We start from the raw sequence: 16,980 nt of genomic DNA, 5'->3' as shown, positions 1-16,980 counted from the left end.
TGCTCAAGGCTGTTACATATCATCAGTTTTCATTTATTTTCATCACTAGACTGGGGCCTTGAACACTGCTGACGGAAAATCCACTTGCTTCACATAAGTTGAAGAAGAGCCTGGCTCCATCTTTACGCCCCATATCAGGTATTTACTCATAGTGATAAGATCCTGAGCCTTGCCTTCTGCAGGCTGAGCAGCCCCAGCTCTCCCAGCTTCCCCTTACATGAAAGATGCTCCAGTCCCTTCATCATCTTTGTCTGTTATTATTTGGCATTTTAATTCCTTGAAGCTCTGATACTTGCTCAAACAGCAGCTTGCTCCCTGTGCTGACCTTACAGCCCGCTCTGTGTCACTGTATAAAGTTGGTCGTTGGCCAAAATCTGGGCAGGAAATGCTTTCCAGGGAAGGAAACCCATGGGCTCAGTAGTCAGAGTGCAGTAGAAGAATGAGAGAAAAATCCTTTTGTAATTCAATAGTATTGCAAAGTGATTTTTTTCCCCCCCCAAACTGCGCCCCAGAGGAAATCGGGGCATCAACTGCAATTTTCTCAATGCTTTATTTCTACGCCCTCCCCCAAACCCACACCCTAGGCATAGTCTCAACCTCTGGGCTAACAGATGGTGTTGAGAGGGGGGGAGGGAGGGAGGGAGAACAATTTGCATCTAAATAGCTGAAATAAAAAAGGGTCATGTCCCACAAACCAGCCCCACTCACCTGCTGTTTAAATCCCCCTGAGAAACGAGCAAACACTGCGTTTTTTAAGGTCTGTGTCAGCTGTACTTACTCTCTGAAGTCCTAGAAGAGCTGCACGCACGTGGATCTTGCTGCATTGATGGCGTTCTGGCCCCAAAACTGTGAAATTGTAAAGGTTTGGTTCTTTGAAAGTGGCTGATAGATGTTTCACTTTTTTCTTCAACTCTCCCATGGTAGTGATTATCACAATTAGTGATGTGCAAACACTGATGTTACAGAGAGGGTTCAAACCAAGTATTCCCTCCTCCTCAGCTTCATACTCGCATCATGAGCCAGACTTCAGAGGTGCTCTTGCCAGAGGTCCTGCCTTACACAACAAAATTCGGCACTGAATTTGTTCATGTGAGATGAGTTTTGGCCCTACTGACCAAGCTTCAGCGTGGTGGTGGTCCTGCAAGGCCGTGTCATGGTCACGTTGGCTGCTCGTGCTTAGTTCTGTGGATTCGTGAGGCTAAATGAAAGCCTTGCTGCCTCTGCTTGCAAGAGCTGCTTCATTATGGTGTTGTCCTTGAGTATAAATGTTATACTTGAGTATAAATGGTTCTTCTGGGCATGGGGAGAGCGGAGAAGCACTTGCCTCTCTTCTGCTCTGGGTCTACTCCCTGTCCAGGCACGAGGAACTGAGCTTTTGTTTCTCCAGGCAGGGTTTTTTGGGGTCTAAGGCTGTGTAACGAGGAAAATGTTCACAATTTATGATAATCACATGCACTGGGGACACTGAAACCACCCTCCCTGATTTCCCCCCTGTGTTTGAGGGAGGCAGGCTGTGGAGGAAGCAGGAGGGCCTTAGCCCGTTTGTACTGCTAAATACCAAGATGAGCAAAACCTTCATCTACCCACCACTTGGTTGGACTTCTACACTCAAACACCAAAAATAAATACTGCGAAGATATTCCAGGTGGTTCAGAAACTTCATTAGTCCTGTCTCTTGGCATCTTCTCCATAGGCCAGAGGCGTTTGGAGATCAGTTTGGCGGCCTTCATGGCTCAGCGCGATGAGGAGATGACTGGGGACCCACCACTGTGTGGTCTGTGGGGTGACCTGGTGGAAAAAAAAGCTTCTGTAGAGGAGTATTTTGATTTATGGAGTTGGAAGACCTTGAATGTCTTGTTTCTGAAACACGAAGGGAAATTGTGAGGTTAACCTTTGCTGGAAGGCCTGGCCCTCCCTCCCAGATGCCTCCAGAAAGAGGAAATATGCTCGAGAAGTGTAGCCTGGTTTTCTTGTCTCTTTTAATCCTTAAGTACATTTCCATACAGTGAATTTTAGTGGCTGAATGACCCGTATGTGTGAGGTAAGCATGGATTTGGGCAACGATCTTATTTATGTGCCTCTAGGGTTTGGTTTATTTTTATTTTTTTTAATTAAAACGTATTCCAGTTAGTAGGAATGAGATCAGATGTAAGTATACCCACAGAAGTAACTAGACAATGCATAATACCATATTATATGAATACCATATTATATGAACTCAGTGCTGTCTGTAACGCTTCATAGTTTTTTACAACCTTTTAGTACTTTATATGACTTGAGGATAATTACTTTATAAATTGTCATATGATGCGTAGTCACACTCTGGGAGTACACACAATAGGGTGAGTTACTTGGGTGGTGCGAGTTACATGTATGCAGATATATTTTTTATATAACATTTCCAAAGGTGGACGTATGTATTGGTTGTATAAAAGCAGTCTTTTTTGAGTCTGACACAGATTGTGATATGGATGTATTTATTTCGATCTGTGTATTGAGAAATGTTTTCCTTCCTTGGTTTGATGAACCATCCAACTTGGTTAGAGGAAGTATTTTATTGTAACATAAAAATGTGGAATTTATTGGACGAGTTCAAAAAAAATCACTAAAATATAGAAATTTCCAAGCATATTCCTGTATTTTACCTCTGTTTTCATCAGAAAGTTCCTGATAAACGACTTTAATCTTCCTTGCAACCAAGTTTTAGCCATCTACTGAGACACACAATAGGAAAATTATCCTAAATATTTTGTCGATATTTTTGTTTACTAATATTTAACAATCCTGTAGATGCAGCTGTTGAAATCCTAGTCCCAAATTTGGTGTTACCCATGCCTGCATGCCTTAACTGTGCCATTACAGTCTTGTGTTTAACCATCTTTAGAGGGTGACATTGGTGGTAGAGGGATGGTTGGACCAGATGGTCTTGGAGGTCTTTTCCAGCCTTAATGATTCTGTGATTCTATGTGTATTTATGTGTATCTATACACACTTGGTGCTATATAACCTGCTCCTTGGAGCCCTGCTTCTTCTTCCCTCTTCTCCTGGACCCCAGTTCAGTGCCACGTGCAGGTAACTGGCTCTGTGCTGGCTCTGATGGATGAAATGTTTGTGATGCAGCAGGGCCCCGCAGAGCATGTGAGAGCAAATCTGGGAAATGAAGGATGGGTTTTGAAATATCTCTTCTCTCTCTCTCAAATAAATTCATGTAAACCACGCAGCTGTAGAAGAGGCGTATTTTCTTTTACTCCTCCTTTGTCAAAAAGCTGGAAATGTGACAAAAGAAAGCCCTTGGAGAAGATTTCTTTTTCAAGGGTAAAGTGTAAAAAAAAGGGTAAACATTTCTAAAAATAGGAATTCTTAGTGGGGTAAAAAATAGAAAAATTGTATTTGCTGGCCTGAGTGGTATTTTCTTACAACTCACATTGTTTTATTATATTTTTAAAGTGGCTTAACAAGTGACTGATTGACACTGGAACATTTATTTCTCTAATTTTCTGAGCTCTTCAGTTGGGAGAGAAGTACAGAAAGGACTTGCCTGGTGGTTTGTGGTGGTTTTAATTAATTTATTTTTTTTTGTGTGCGGATCTAAAAGATTCAAAAAAAGTGCTGGATTAGAACCACACCTAAATTAATCTTCAGAACAATAGGATTATATGACTGGTTTTTAATTAAAGTAGAATTCTAACTAGATTATCCTTAGCATACGTTCAGCTCTGGTATGTTGTTATTGGTCTAATTACCTCGTAAATTAGAGACTCCAATATTCTAATTCACCCTCTGCCTCTGAGGACACTGGCATTAAACAAGAGAGTGAAATAGTATGTAAATGATATACAGGCTGTGTGCGAGATAGAAAATGGTCTTTAAAAAACATTAGCCAGAATTCAAGTCTTATCTTTACGTAGGATATCTTGGCAGAGAATGATAAATTGATTTTTTTTTTTTCTGTATTTATTTATTTCTCTGCCCTGACAGGTCTTTTAAACGCTTAGAAATGTGGACTGAGAAAAACACCAATAATCTCAGCCCTTGAGGAAGGAGCAGTTAATGAATCTCCAAGGAAATATCCAGAATACAGATGTTCTGGGGGGGAGCAATGGTTAGGAGCCAGCTGAGCAGGGGCTGGAGACCGTACATCATCTTGGATCTAAGACATAAGCTGTCTGCAGATAAAGTAGGATATTAAAAAGACAGACTTGGGGGCTGATTTGCTCAGGACTTCTTTTTGAGCACCTTTTTCAAAGAAGCACGATTTGGGATTTGACCACTTCTGTTCAAGACACCTTGGTTCAGCTTTATCAGAACCACAGCGTTACGGTTTTGTGGACTTGAATTGTGCTGAGGATCAAAACCCTCAGGCAAAATTTCACGTATTGGGATGTAAATTCAAACCCTGTCAAAAAATTTAAAGCATTTACATCAGGCTCAAATCCAGCTTTTATTTTTTAAAGCTAAAAGGGACATCGTCGAACAGCAGGCCACAAATTTAGATGTCTGTTTTGTAATGTTTTAATAGAGCAACGGAGACTGGTAAGACTTTGAGACCGTGGTTAAAGGAGAATATTTAAGCTCCTCAGATAAAACTGGACGTACATTGAAGAGTGTTCAAAGAGAAACAACAGCCCGAAGTGGCTTTTGTTATAAATAAGCAGCCAAACATGCATGTCTTGAGAGGCTGTGATCAGCACCTACAAATACCAGCGGTACAAAAATAACCTGGAATAGGGAAAAACTCAGTGGGAAGGAAATGGCTGGAGAGAAAGAGTGGAAGCAGCAGCCTCGTACTTGTAAAGGAGAGGATTTATTTATGCTGTTGGGTCATGTTCTGGTCTGGATTGATCCATAGGATTTCCTTTCCCATAGCCAGCATATTTCGCTGTGCAGCATCCCTCTGTAAGCAGAAGGGAGCTCGTGTGGGTTGTGCTGTGTGTACAAATGTGAACCTCAGTAAAGAGGGAGGCAGGGGGCACACAAGGCAGGAGTTAAATGCTATAAGGTGGACGGGACAAAATCCATTTGGGAAGCGCAGCCCTATTCATTCCTCTTGGGTTTGCCTAGGGATGAACTCTGAGATTTCTTCAGGTAGCCTGGGGTTGAGGCTGAAATGAGAATTGTGTTGAATGCCTGGATACTGAGGAAGCTTTAGGATTATAGGTAGGTAGGAGGAACCTCCATGAGTATGTGCTGATAGAGTGTCCTTGACTCTTCATTACTGGAATTAAGGAAGGATGATCATAAAACTCTGCATTTTGATCTGCTGCATGCTGTGCTCTTGTAGGGATGCTAATTCACGTGCTGATTACCTTGGCAGGAAGCAGCAGTGAGACTTAAGCAAGGTGATTTACAGTGATGGGAGAGAATACTACACTAAACAAAACACCTCGACTCATAGAGCTTCCTAAAACATCAGCTTTTGGTTGTCTTGGTTTTGGAAATCTGATGAATTTAGGCTAACACTAAAATACGATGCTGTGTACAGAGCTGTCTTGGCAGCATTTTAAGGACGGAGTGGAGATAGAAGCAACCTGACAAAGCAGTCTTGAGATACATAAAGCATAAATATTGGTAGTCCATCCATCAGTGAAGCCTGAATTCTGCTGAATTTGCAGGTTTTGTTAGTTTTGTTGCTAATTCTATGACGTAGATATCCATCCCATGGGAATTGGGTTGAAAGAAGGCATTTGCTTGCTGCGCACGCTTACAGGGCTGTGTATAGGAGCTTGATAGGTCTTGGTAGGATTTGGTTTTGTGGCTGCAGATGATGTTGCAAGTTCATAAGAGAGAATAAATATGTAGTAGTGAAGATCCATGTGTCCTACCTACAGCTGCCTAGGTAATTTTAGGTAATTTTAGGTAATTGCAGTACGAAGACAGGATAGGAAGAGCCGTGCCGCAGAAAGACTTGCATGAAGAAATTAAGGAAAACCTTGCTTACTATTTCTGGTCTCCTTAACTCCTACTCCTTATAAAGTGCCTTAAAATGTGTCAGCTGTTTTAATAAGTGATGTTCTTGTGTTTTCTTTTGTTCAGTGCAGTGAAAATCATTCCTTTCACTCATGGGCTTTATTTAACTGGGGACTAAGGCTGAGTTGTGTGCAGATCCCTTGTACCAGACATACAGAGCTTTCTGTTCTCTACCTATGTACAGTGAGGACCACTGGGATCCGAGTAAAGGATGTGATGAAAGGTCTGAAGGTACCTCCTAAAAACAAAATGCTGCTCTTGAAATTAAAGGATGATGATTTTTAATGGACTTGGAAATGTTCTGCAGTCCTTTTGGTAAAAGCAAGAAGTCCTAACCTACCTCAGGCTTCCTCATCCTGCCTTTTAAATGAGCTGCTTTTCCAGCATTAGATGTGTGCTAATTGAAGGAGTAATTGTTGTGAGCTTGAAGGATATTTATATGCACTTCCTGAATTGTCCACTGATGCTAAATTAAGCCTTTTGGTTACGGGTCTTCAAACTTGCTTTTCTCAACTCTTCATTCAGTTCATCAACTGAACCCTCGTGCTCGATGCAGAGCTCATTTTGTCTTGGGAAAGTCTTCGTTCTTCCACTTTCCCCAGCCTTGAAGACAAACCAGAACTTCAGGGGAGCAATGTGCAGCTGAAGCAATTTCCGTGAGTTCATGGAAGTGAAAACCACTGCCAGCATGAAAATCCTGCCTAGCAATTAAGGGAATGTGACAGCTTCACCAGTCTGTTACATAAATGCTACTGAGCGCAGGGCTTCCTCCTGTCATTAGCTGCAGCGAAGACAATGGGGCTACAGAGAGTGGAGCCCTACTCCGATGATAAATGTTTGCATTTCCAATTAGCGCTGAACTGTTGTGGCATTTCCCCCTCGGTCTAATTGAGGCTTTTGGGCAGCTTCACCCACTAACGATGCTGGTGTTTTCTTGCTCTGCAGTTTCCCGTTGGGAAAGGAGTTGGATGGAGTTGGAAAGGAGTTGACCCTTAAAACATAGGGTTCCTCATTGCAGAGATCTGGGTGCCTCTTCTCAGGAAAATTCACCTTTTTCAGGTTATTACAAATTTTCTGCAATTTATGTACTGTGGCTCGTTGCTAACCATTGCCCTACAGTGTCCTCTGTGGATGTGGGATGTTTCTGCCTTGACCTGGCCACTTTTTAGTTTTCTGATGTTTTTCTCATCCTTGCCCCTGTTGCTAAATAGCAAATGCCAAATCTCTGCGTTTATCAAGAGGTAGGCACACATGCTGTGATCTTGCAGATACGGATGTGTATTTAAAACCTGAGTAAGACGTTCAGGATCAATACAGCTATTTACCTTCGAAATCTGCTCTCAACTCCTTCAGGCAGGTGCTTATTAGAAATTTTTATAGTTGAACGAAGCTGTATATTTTCAGATTTACACAAAATATCTGTATCATGCCAGACAAATCCCATTTAGCAAACCTTGCTCAGCTCATGTTATCAGTATTGTCCATTACAAGGGGTGTTAATCCTGTAGAAGAGTTTGTCATCCTCCACGGCTTACAAACAGCCTTTCCATTTGAGCAGAGGTGTAGAGAAGGAGATTTGCATTTGAGCTACGCCATGGAAGTGGGAAGTTACTCCTTGTACTAGTAATTATTCCACATTAGGGGATAATGGGGCTTAATTCTGAGCTCTGGGTTCATCTTCTGGGTTGGAAATGTTGCAATGGAGAAGTGATTCGTAATTCAGTAGTTTTCAGTGCTTTTGCTGCTAGTATGCAGTTGTGCTCGGAGCCAAATAGCTTACGTGGAGAGCAGTGGTGGTGTGTTTAACTTGTGTTTTAATATATTTTCTTTATGATGCATCTAGTCATTTCCTCCGGAACACAGATTTCCTCCAGGAAACCTGCTTATACGGGCTCTGGGTATGCTTTAATATAAAAGGCCTTTATTTTCCCCACCCTGTTTAGCAAGCTCTGACTCTGCTCGCTCCTTTGACTTCTGCACTTGAAGCTGTGCCGTGCTGTGGGAGCTCGAGGGGAATGGGAGCCAAGGCTGCTCCATACCACGCCGGGAAAAGGAGCCTGCACCGGCATCTGCAGCAGCAGGCTTGCTCGTTCAGGCATGTAGCAGGGGGCTGGGAGATGGCATTTCTGGAGAGGAGGAAAGAAAGGGGATGATTTGTGGGCTGAGAACTTCTAAAATATGCTCCTCTTGGTTCCTTCTGTCTCAGCTCGGATTTTTAGTTTTTTTTTAATATGGATGCAGTTTTTTTCTCGTGGGGTGTTAACGCTGTTACAGGCTGCTACAGAGGGATGGGAAGAGCCATAGCCGGGCTCTGCAGCCTCCTGGAGCTGTCTTGGGCGCAGGTAAGGTGAGCTCATCGTGGACTGCAGGTATTTGGGCATGGGTTGTGCAACACTTCTTGTCTGCCGCTGCCAGTTATTCACGAAACGACCAAAGCGAAGTTGAAGCAGGGCAATTTGAGCTGGCATTGCCTCTCTGCAGCGCTGGATTTGAGCCTAATCCAGCGGAAAGGGCTTGACCTGCCTGGATGCTACTGAAACCTTCCCTGTGTCTGGGTCACTGTAACAGTTACCACGCGTGGGTCCGTGCCGTGGAGGCTGGTGAGGGCTGCACTTTGATTATTTAAAACAGAACAAAAATCGGCTTCCTTCGCTTGAATAAAAGGAGAACTCTGCTCTGTTGCTAGGAATCGAGTGGTTATAATTAGGCTGCTCTTCCTTCGAAGCCTATCTATCTGTGTGGTGCGGTGGGTTGGCACGTATCGCTGCCCAGGAGGAGGTTTTGCAGATCTCCTGCCCCAAAGCGGTGCCCACTGTGGTCCCGATGCTGTTCTTCTGCAAAACACAGCCTGCGGGATCTCATCAGCAGCTCTTGCAGTTAGCTCAAATGAATGGGGTTAGCCCAAACGAATGGGGTTGCATTAAAGAGTGGTGTTTAAAAGGACCCTCCTGCCTTTTGGCTTTTAAAATTCCAAGCTGAGGACTCCTCCGGCATTCCTGTTGAGTTGTAACTGGTCCATTATCCTTTATGTCTAGTGCTATGGAAATAGGGCTGGCAGGGGAGCAAGTCTGCAACCAGGAGTTGGCCCTGGGCCATGAGAGTGTCTCCTCCTGCCCCCTTCTCATCCCCACCCACTCGGGTTGCAGGAGTGGATACATTCCCTTCTAAATGTGTAATTTTTTAAAAGTGATTTAATTATTGCTTCATTTGATTTAGTGTTTTCATCGGCGTCTTTAGGTGCCTGCAGCAGCAGCAGGGCTCTAACAGGTGAATCCTAGAGACAGACGAGTAAGCACTGTTGCTTTCTAATTCTTTATTAATTACAACTTTGCTAAAACTCGTTTTTCTCCTTATTTAGGAATTATTCACATGTAAATGTTGAGTCTGGGCTGATGCACTGAAGGCCCTTGACTTTTTGTTTAATTGGTACGCTTGCACAGCACTCAGATATGCAGTAAGTGGTGGGGGGTCAGCTAGATGCTCCAGTTACTGTTTTGTTTTGTTCTTTTTTTTTTTTTTTTTTTTTTTCCCCAATCATTTCTAACTGTGACCATCAGTCTGCCTTCCCCTGGGACGTCTGTCTGGCTGCTGCCCATTTCTGTGGCAGCGTGTGTCCCAGATCCCCATCCGCTGTCTGCTGGAGGATGTGGACACGTGTCCTGCCTCCTTTCCAGGTGGAACACGCTCGGGGTGCCTTTCTTTCAATGTGAGACTGTGCTCGGGACTGCAGCTTAATCCCACGTGAAGTGAAAATGAAAAGAAAAAATGAATGAATGTCTTTTCATCCTGTGTTGAAACCCAGCTGGTAAACGGTGCCGTTAATTTTCTGCTGGGATTTGTGTGAAAGCGTGACACACGGGGAGGGAATCTCGGCTGCTTGCAATGTGTTTGAACAAAGCAGGGGCCAGCCTTTCGACTGTGACAGTGCAAGGAGGAAGGAGATTTTAACTGTCTGTGTGCACGAGCAGGCTCCAGCCAGGGAGTGAAAGGATACAGGGACGCTGGTGCAGAGGTAAAGTGCTTGCTGTGATTAGGATCAACTCACTTAAAGGTAGCCTTTTACCTTTTTTTAATGGTCAAGACTTTTTTTCTTCACTCACAAAAACAAAAACATCATTTCAGAAAAATATGAGATTTCTTTCTGGCAGTAGGCAGAGTTGGGGGGAAAAAAGTTGCTGAGCATCTCCCTTCCCCCTCTCTTGTTTAATATAGTTTATTCGTCTGGAAGTTGCAGTGAGTAACTTACAGCTATTGCCTTGCCAGACTGCATGAATTATAGATGGCTCTTTTATGAGTTTTTGTGTTGACTCCAGCAATTAGTATGCGTTGGACATAGTTATCTTTATGGCATCTACTGTAGCGTAGGTTTCAGCTCCTGTGACTTTTTAATTACTTTCTGTTTTAGCAATCAGTCACTCGCCTGTCTTGCTAAAGGAATGCAAAGACAACACAACTGGCTAGATAGAAACTTGCAGTTCACCGTGGAGCATCAGGTTTGAAGTGAGCTGGTTTACCAGAGGGAAAAATGGCATAAATAAAGGCTCTTTGTTCTCATTTTTTGTTTCTTTTGTGTGTGTCACATGCAGTAGTGCCACGAGGCTCCACATAATATTAGGGTCCTGCTCTGCTGGATGAACAGCTGAGGAGCCTGGGCCTATGGTTACAGGCAAGCTAGAGGCAGACAGTACATGAATCTTAGGCTTATCTACTTCATGCTGATGAGCAGATTTGATCAGATCTGCACACATGCGCGTACTCTGAACTTTTGAACACCGCTGCTGGCACCTTGGGTGTTGCCTCCTGTTCCAGGAACGCCTCTTGCCCCGTCTTGAAGCGCTGAGCGGTTTCCTGAGTCTCTTGCCTCCTTGTGTGTGGTTGTCTGTCACTTCTGCCTGCCTGCAGAAGTGTTTCATAGATGTGAAAAGGGAGTTTGTCAGCTCTGCTGTTTGGCTCTGTCGAGGCTGGGGTAAGCAAATGGGCTTCAGAAGCTGATGGAGAGATCGCAAGGCTATGATAACTTGGCTCATGGTACTCCTAGATTGCAATACGTAATAACTTCTATTTCCTTGAGTACTGTGTGCTGAAACGATTGGGGCTTCTGACTTTGAGTACTTCTGAATAGCTGCAGAAATCCTAGTGCTGTCTGTGTGGTTTGGTTTGACTACAGGTGTTTTAATATGTAGTAGACTATAATGGTGCCTGCGTTACAGAGCACTCCCTCATCTGCCTGCCGTTGAAAAGTTCATGTGCTGTTTAACTGTTCCCGTTGTTCCTTTATAGCCATGCCACCGAAACGTAGCATGAATTTCTGGAGGATTATAGCACGGTCACGCTGGTGTGGAGAAGGAAGGAAGCTCGATCCGGTGACGCTTTGCATTCCTGTCATGATGGATCGTGAGGCGCGGGGCGACTCACGTCAGCACCGCTGCTCTAAAGCTGAATTTAGGCCGCCTGCTGAATTTTAGCAGGGCTTTTACACGAGGGGAGCTGTTTAGCTTCTGCTTACGTGTGAGCTGGTAAGAGGTTATTTTAGGGAGAAAAGAATTTGCACAGTCAACTAGGCTACGGTGAGGGAAATGGCTGCCATCTTAGTAGGCGCCGTCAGTGCTGCAAGGCCCTGCAGAGCTGAGAGGGATCCTCTCAGGGCAGGAGTTCATCCAAAAACTTTGAAGTTGACAAAATTTTGAAGTATAACAAAGACAGCTAGCTTAATTTGGGGGTAAACTGTATCTCCATATCACAGTGGGAGGACTCATGTAAGCAGGTTCTTGTATTTCCCTCCCCCCCTTCATTTAAATGCATTGTGGAAAAAAAGTTTTTGGGAACCCTCTAGGATAGTACTGCTTATTGCAAGGAATGACTGCTGTAGAGCCAGGCTCTTAATTTTGTGGCTTGAAGGATTTCTCCCACCCACTATCTCCAAACAGCTTAAATACCTCTTATAACACACAACGTAAGGCTTTGATGACGAGACTTCTGGGGACTCGAGCCATGGAGAAGGAAGGAGGGGCTGTACTGTAGACTTTGCCCACGTGAAAGCTGCACTTATCAAATAGGTATAAACAAGTATTGTGCGTTAAAATATGTAACTTCTCGGTAGTTAGTTTCTCATTCCGGGAATAACGCAATGTAAACAAGAGCTTGTACTGCCAGTGTTTCCAGCCCTGCGGTGAAACAGTAAATCACTTGTGCTCTATCCTTTCTGACTGAGGGGTTTTCAAAAACTTGCACTAAAGAAACTGAAAGCAGATGTCCCCGGGGTTTTGTAGACTGGTGGAGCTGGGAAGAAGGATGCTTGACAACCTGAGGTTTTTCTTAGGTTTTCGTGGTCTTTATTTTTTTTTTTCTTATGTTCTCTTTTTCCTTCCCCTAGTGCTGCAGCAACTTCTGCCTGTCATCTGGGGATTTTCCCTCCTCCTCTCACTTCTTTTTCTCCAGCCTAGAGCCACTTGCTCTTATGTTCTGTTCTGTCTACCATCCTTCTGCGGCTGCCAAGTTTGCCAGTTGGGTTTTAGTTCAGACTTTTTTTTCCCCTGCTTAGATGGGGAGAACAGTCCCTTGCCCACTGCATGCTGTCAGTCCACCTGCCACTTCTTTCTGCTTAGTTTTACGCCGGAGAACGGCACGAGGCTGAAGCAAGAGCGATGGGAGATGCACAGGGCACGTGTCAGAGCACGCCCAGACGAATGCACAGCAAATTTCCCCGACCCCAGCCCTCCCAAATGCCAGAACTGCCCCACTATAAAAACGAATACCCCAAATGCCAGTCTGTAATTTAAAATTCCATTGCCCAATTTGGTTGGGATAGGAATTTGGCAGGGATGGGATCAAACTTTAAAAGCCCTCTGTGTCTGGAGGCTTGTCCAAAGTGGTCTGTGCACCACGGCCAGCCCTTCTGTTTGAGAACACATGCAAAGAAACCAAGTATGTGAAGGAGAAGGGGGATCTTGCAGACCAACTTTGCTTTCTGCAAGGTCTAACCTGTTGCTTGTGAGTGACTTCTGTGGTCAGTATTTACTTTTCTTGACTCCATGCAGCAAAGGAAATTGGAAAAAAGCATGCCCTGGGACCAAATCTTGCTAGTTAGGCTGAACATCAGTAGCTTGGCCAAAGAAGACTGAAGACTCACTGGGTTTAGGACCTCGGTGTGGGTTTGGGATCTGTTTGAAGTGTGGCCCAGGGTATTAAAATCCACTTCGGTGCGGTTCCTCCGAGTCCATCCTGTGGAAAAGCAGCTCCCTGGAAGCTGGCAGCGGTTTTGGCCTTGTAACCCAACTTCTCCCTTGCAGAGAACAAACCACTTCTGACTTTCTGCCACCACATAATTCTCCCTGAGCGAACGTCTTCCCTTTTTGCAGAAAGCTGGTGAGCTGCTTTTCCACCCAAACAAAATTCTTTCTCTTTTGGTTTCTCTCCTTTGTTTAACTCCCAACTTTCTTTTGAGAGCTCAATGCGAGCGAATTTCAGCTTCCAGAAGGATCCCACTGCAGCCGGGCTGCGTCTGAAGTAATGCTGAGCTCATTTGGGTGGAACAAGCTAGTTGTTGCCGAATAATCTATTAGCCAGTTCGAAAGCTTCCGTCTTTAAATCCGCACAGCAGGGATTATTTACTTAAGGATTAATATGAATGTCGAGGATCCAGTTTTGTTTGACCCTTGCAACAGAACAAAATGCAGTCAACTTTCTGGCTGCTTGAATTGTGCTTGAAGTGTGGCAGAAAAGCCAGGGCCAGCTTGGGACCAGTGCTGCGTTGGAGAAGATGAGGATGCAGCTCTGCTCCTTCCTGACCATCTCCCTCTGCAGCAGTTGAGCTGATTTTGAGTGATGGAGCCCGAGCGGCCGCATCAAAGCTCTTCGACTGCAGACGTCAATCTCTCTTCATCGTGTTACTGCCTGTGCTGGGGGCTGATGCAAACCCGTTGACGTAGATTTTGGTGGAATTAGTATGGATCAGAGAGGTCTTAGCCGGTTGGCTTCTCTCAAGTATCGCTGCTCTCTGCTACTTTTATTTACTTATTTACTCACCCCATATTTCTGTTCCATGGGGTTGGCTGTGTCCTGAAACAAGGTTTTTATGGTAATAATTGGAAGACTTGAATATAGTCTTCATAACAGAAATAATTTGGAGCTTGAGTAGAATTTGTTGTGCTGACATTTGGTTTGTGTTGTTTTAAGGTTTCAGCTTTGGTTGAAAATGCTTTTCATTTTTTTTGATAAAACGTGATTCTAGTTTGCAAACAAAAAGCCCACTTCTTATGTCTTGTCTTTCTCCTTCTCCTAGTAACAGCCTCCACATCTGAAGATGTCCAACAATGGAGTTGAAACAGAAGACAAACCGCCTGCTCCTCCGATGAGAAACACCAGCACCATGATTGGATCGGGAAGCAAAGACGCAGGGACTTTGAACCATGGCTCAAAACCTTTGCCTCCCAACCCAGAAGAAAAGAAAAAGAGGGACCGATTTTACCGATCTATTTTACCGGGAGATAAAAGTACAGTATTTTGATTTTTCTTATAAACCTTCTGTCTCCATTTTGTTCTGACCTTAGTAAAAACCTAGTGCTTAACAGTGGTTTAGAAGATAATTTATTCTTGTTTCTTGCACTGCCAGCTTGGTCGTTTTTGGGTACGTAAAATGCTGGCTGTAGATCTGTTTTCTTAATGATTAATCTTGCCACAATTAATCCATTTTTCTTAATCTGTTTTTGTGTTTTTTCTTAAATTATGAGAATAGCATCCTGAAGGGTGGCACTAGCTCTGCCTTCTCCCACCCTGACGTGTCCTTAATGGTCTTGAAAACCATAGAAACACTGGTACCAGGTACAGGTTGGTCAGTCAAAGCTGGAACTGGCAGTTCCTTTGGTGGGGAAGGGGAAGTTTTTTGCTTGTTTGTTATTTTAAACAGCAAATAATTTGAGTCAAGCATGCCTAACCGACTGTGTCCTGCCAGGCCTGTCATATGTTACTGCACGGTCTGCTGTGAAAAGCCTACAGTCAAAGGTGTAATCTCTCATTTATTCTAGAGTTTGGGTCAAGCATTGTCTATTTGCTGTTATGAATAATTTGTCACTGCAAATTCTTGCACGTTTCTTGTGAACGGAAGGAATTTTCTGCCATTATAAGGACTGTAGCAGATGGAAATTGAGATAGGAGCTGTGAACTATATATGAAATTCTAATTTTTAATGATCAGGATAATTTAAAAACTCTCATAAATCTTGAAGTAATGTAAGAAAAAAAATCTCTCTTCTAATATCTGCTGGTTTCTTTTTATATCTGACCCATTTTGTGGAGTTCCTCTTTCTAAATCAGCTTTTTGTACTGTCCGTGTTGCAGCAGTATCCAGACACTGGATAACTAAAGTTTAAGTACCTGCAAATTCCTGGCCTTCAGGAGGGAAGCTGCCTTTTTAACTTTTGTTTTAGCAAAAAGGCTGATTGGAGTGATGCTTCCACTAATAAAATAACAGAGATGTAGGGTCTGGGAGAGCTTGGATTGTTTTGCAGACATGGATTTTTAGATTCTGCAGCCCATGAATTCAATATTAAAAGTTTGCAGGGTATCAGAACTCACCATTATGTGTAGTAATCCTAAAGAGCTGCAGCATTTTTGTGTTGGCTTACTTAAAAGAGTGTTCTAAAAAAATACTTCTAGGCTGGACAGTTGCAGAAAGCAAAGAAATAGATTGAAACGTGCAAGAATAAAAGAAACACTGCATGAAATGCTAGTTTGAGCTGGATTTTAAAGGAGATCTGCAAAAGTGAACAGCTCAGGTAAAGCAACAGACACTGATATTAAGATTTAAGCTTAATATCAGTGTATTTGTTTGTACTGAAGATTGGCCAATGTGGCAGATGCTTCGAGACACGAGAGGTTTTTGTTCAGCCAAGCCCAGCAGAGCCTTCTGTTGCAATACACCTGCCCAGACTGGAGTGGCTGCTTCTGTCCTCTAATTCCCGTCGAGCAAAAACTAACCTTAACATCATCGCCTTCACTTTGGATTGGTTGCTTTTCATCTCCGGAATGTTTTTCTAATCTCATGACGACAAGTAAATTCCCAAGGCCTCCTGCTGCTTAACTGCTAGTCAAATTCCCAGGTGTTCAGACACTGCCTTTGGCCTTGTGTCTGAATCAAGTGCTCTTTGTTGGCTTGGCTGGACCAAAAGGAGAGTTAGTTCCTAGTCAGACTACTGTAATTTTAGGGGTTTCATGACCTCTGGTGGGGTTGCAAAGAACCCCCCCTCAGAGTTTTTAGCCCTGTGTAGGACCTCGACAGCGTTGAAGTGGTGCTGCCAGCAGGGCTTTGGTGTCTGTGCCTGCAGGACCCTCTTCAGTGGCTGGGGAGAGATGGCACCAACCTGGCAAAGCAAGGCAAGAACATCTCTGCCAGCAGGCTCATGCAGGGGGCTTTAAACTGTGATATTTTGTGGGCAGGGAAGGTTGGGAAGGGATTGTACTTTACGCAAAGGCACAGCTCAAATGTGTGGAGTGGAGCAGACAGACCCAGTGAGAGCTTGTGGGCCTGGATCAAAGGGGATGCCAACGAGGGGAGACATCTTGAGGGCATCTGCTACAGGTTGCTGAGTGAAGAAGGGCAGCTGTAACTGGAGGAGGTTTGGAAAGCATCTTTTACATCGCACTACACCTGAGGCTGTGGTGTAAAGCACCCATGGGGCTTCAATGCTGGCCCTCATGAACTTCTCTTGAGTTATGTCACCTTGCTAGGCTGCTTTGAAGCATCATGTTCAGCCTGCAGAAGGTAGGGTGCTGTTTCTAGTTCTGATTTCCTCTGTCCCAGCCTAACCTCCCAAATCTGGTATGCAAAAAGCAAGTTGGCTGTAACATCAGGGGGTCCTCTCCATCTGGATGCAGAGCTCCCGTGATTTCTTGCTTTCAGCAGGAGCTGTGAGCCCGCGAGCCTTCTTGGGTTCGGGACTCATCCGTGACCTACTTGGGGGGAGAAACTGGGCTTTGGCTCGCATGTGGCACACGCTGTTCCTCTGAGGTTTGCTGA

The 16,980-nt window shown here is 44.1% G+C and overlaps 1 protein-coding gene across 11 annotated transcripts in view; it reads left to right on the top strand.

The window, feature by feature from the left end:
- Window positions 1-16,980, top strand: part of PAK1 (p21 (RAC1) activated kinase 1) — a 67,962-nt gene that overhangs the window by 22,826 nt on the left and 28,156 nt on the right. For 3 of the 11 annotated variants that reach the window (XM_068696951.1, XM_068697037.1, XM_068697648.1), the window contains one exon: window positions 14,249-14,459. In XM_068696951.1, the coding sequence (XP_068553052.1) occupies window positions 14,270-14,459 (190 nt within the window). In that variant the 5' untranslated portion in view covers window positions 14,249-14,269. Of the gene's footprint in view, window positions 1-49; window positions 139-6,912; window positions 7,027-10,801; window positions 10,934-11,916; window positions 12,024-14,248; window positions 14,460-16,980 lie in introns of those variants that run through there. The other 8 variants (XM_068697233.1, XM_068697487.1, XM_068697320.1 and 5 more) reach the window with 5 other exon arrangements.

Source organism: Anas acuta, chromosome 1, assembly GCF_963932015.1.
Source record: "Anas acuta chromosome 1, bAnaAcu1.1, whole genome shotgun sequence".
In the NCBI taxonomy this organism is placed as follows: domain Eukaryota; kingdom Metazoa; phylum Chordata; class Aves; order Anseriformes; family Anatidae; genus Anas; species Anas acuta.
Note: the sequence above shows the minus strand (reverse complement) of the source record. Positions and strands in the feature narration are given on the sequence as shown.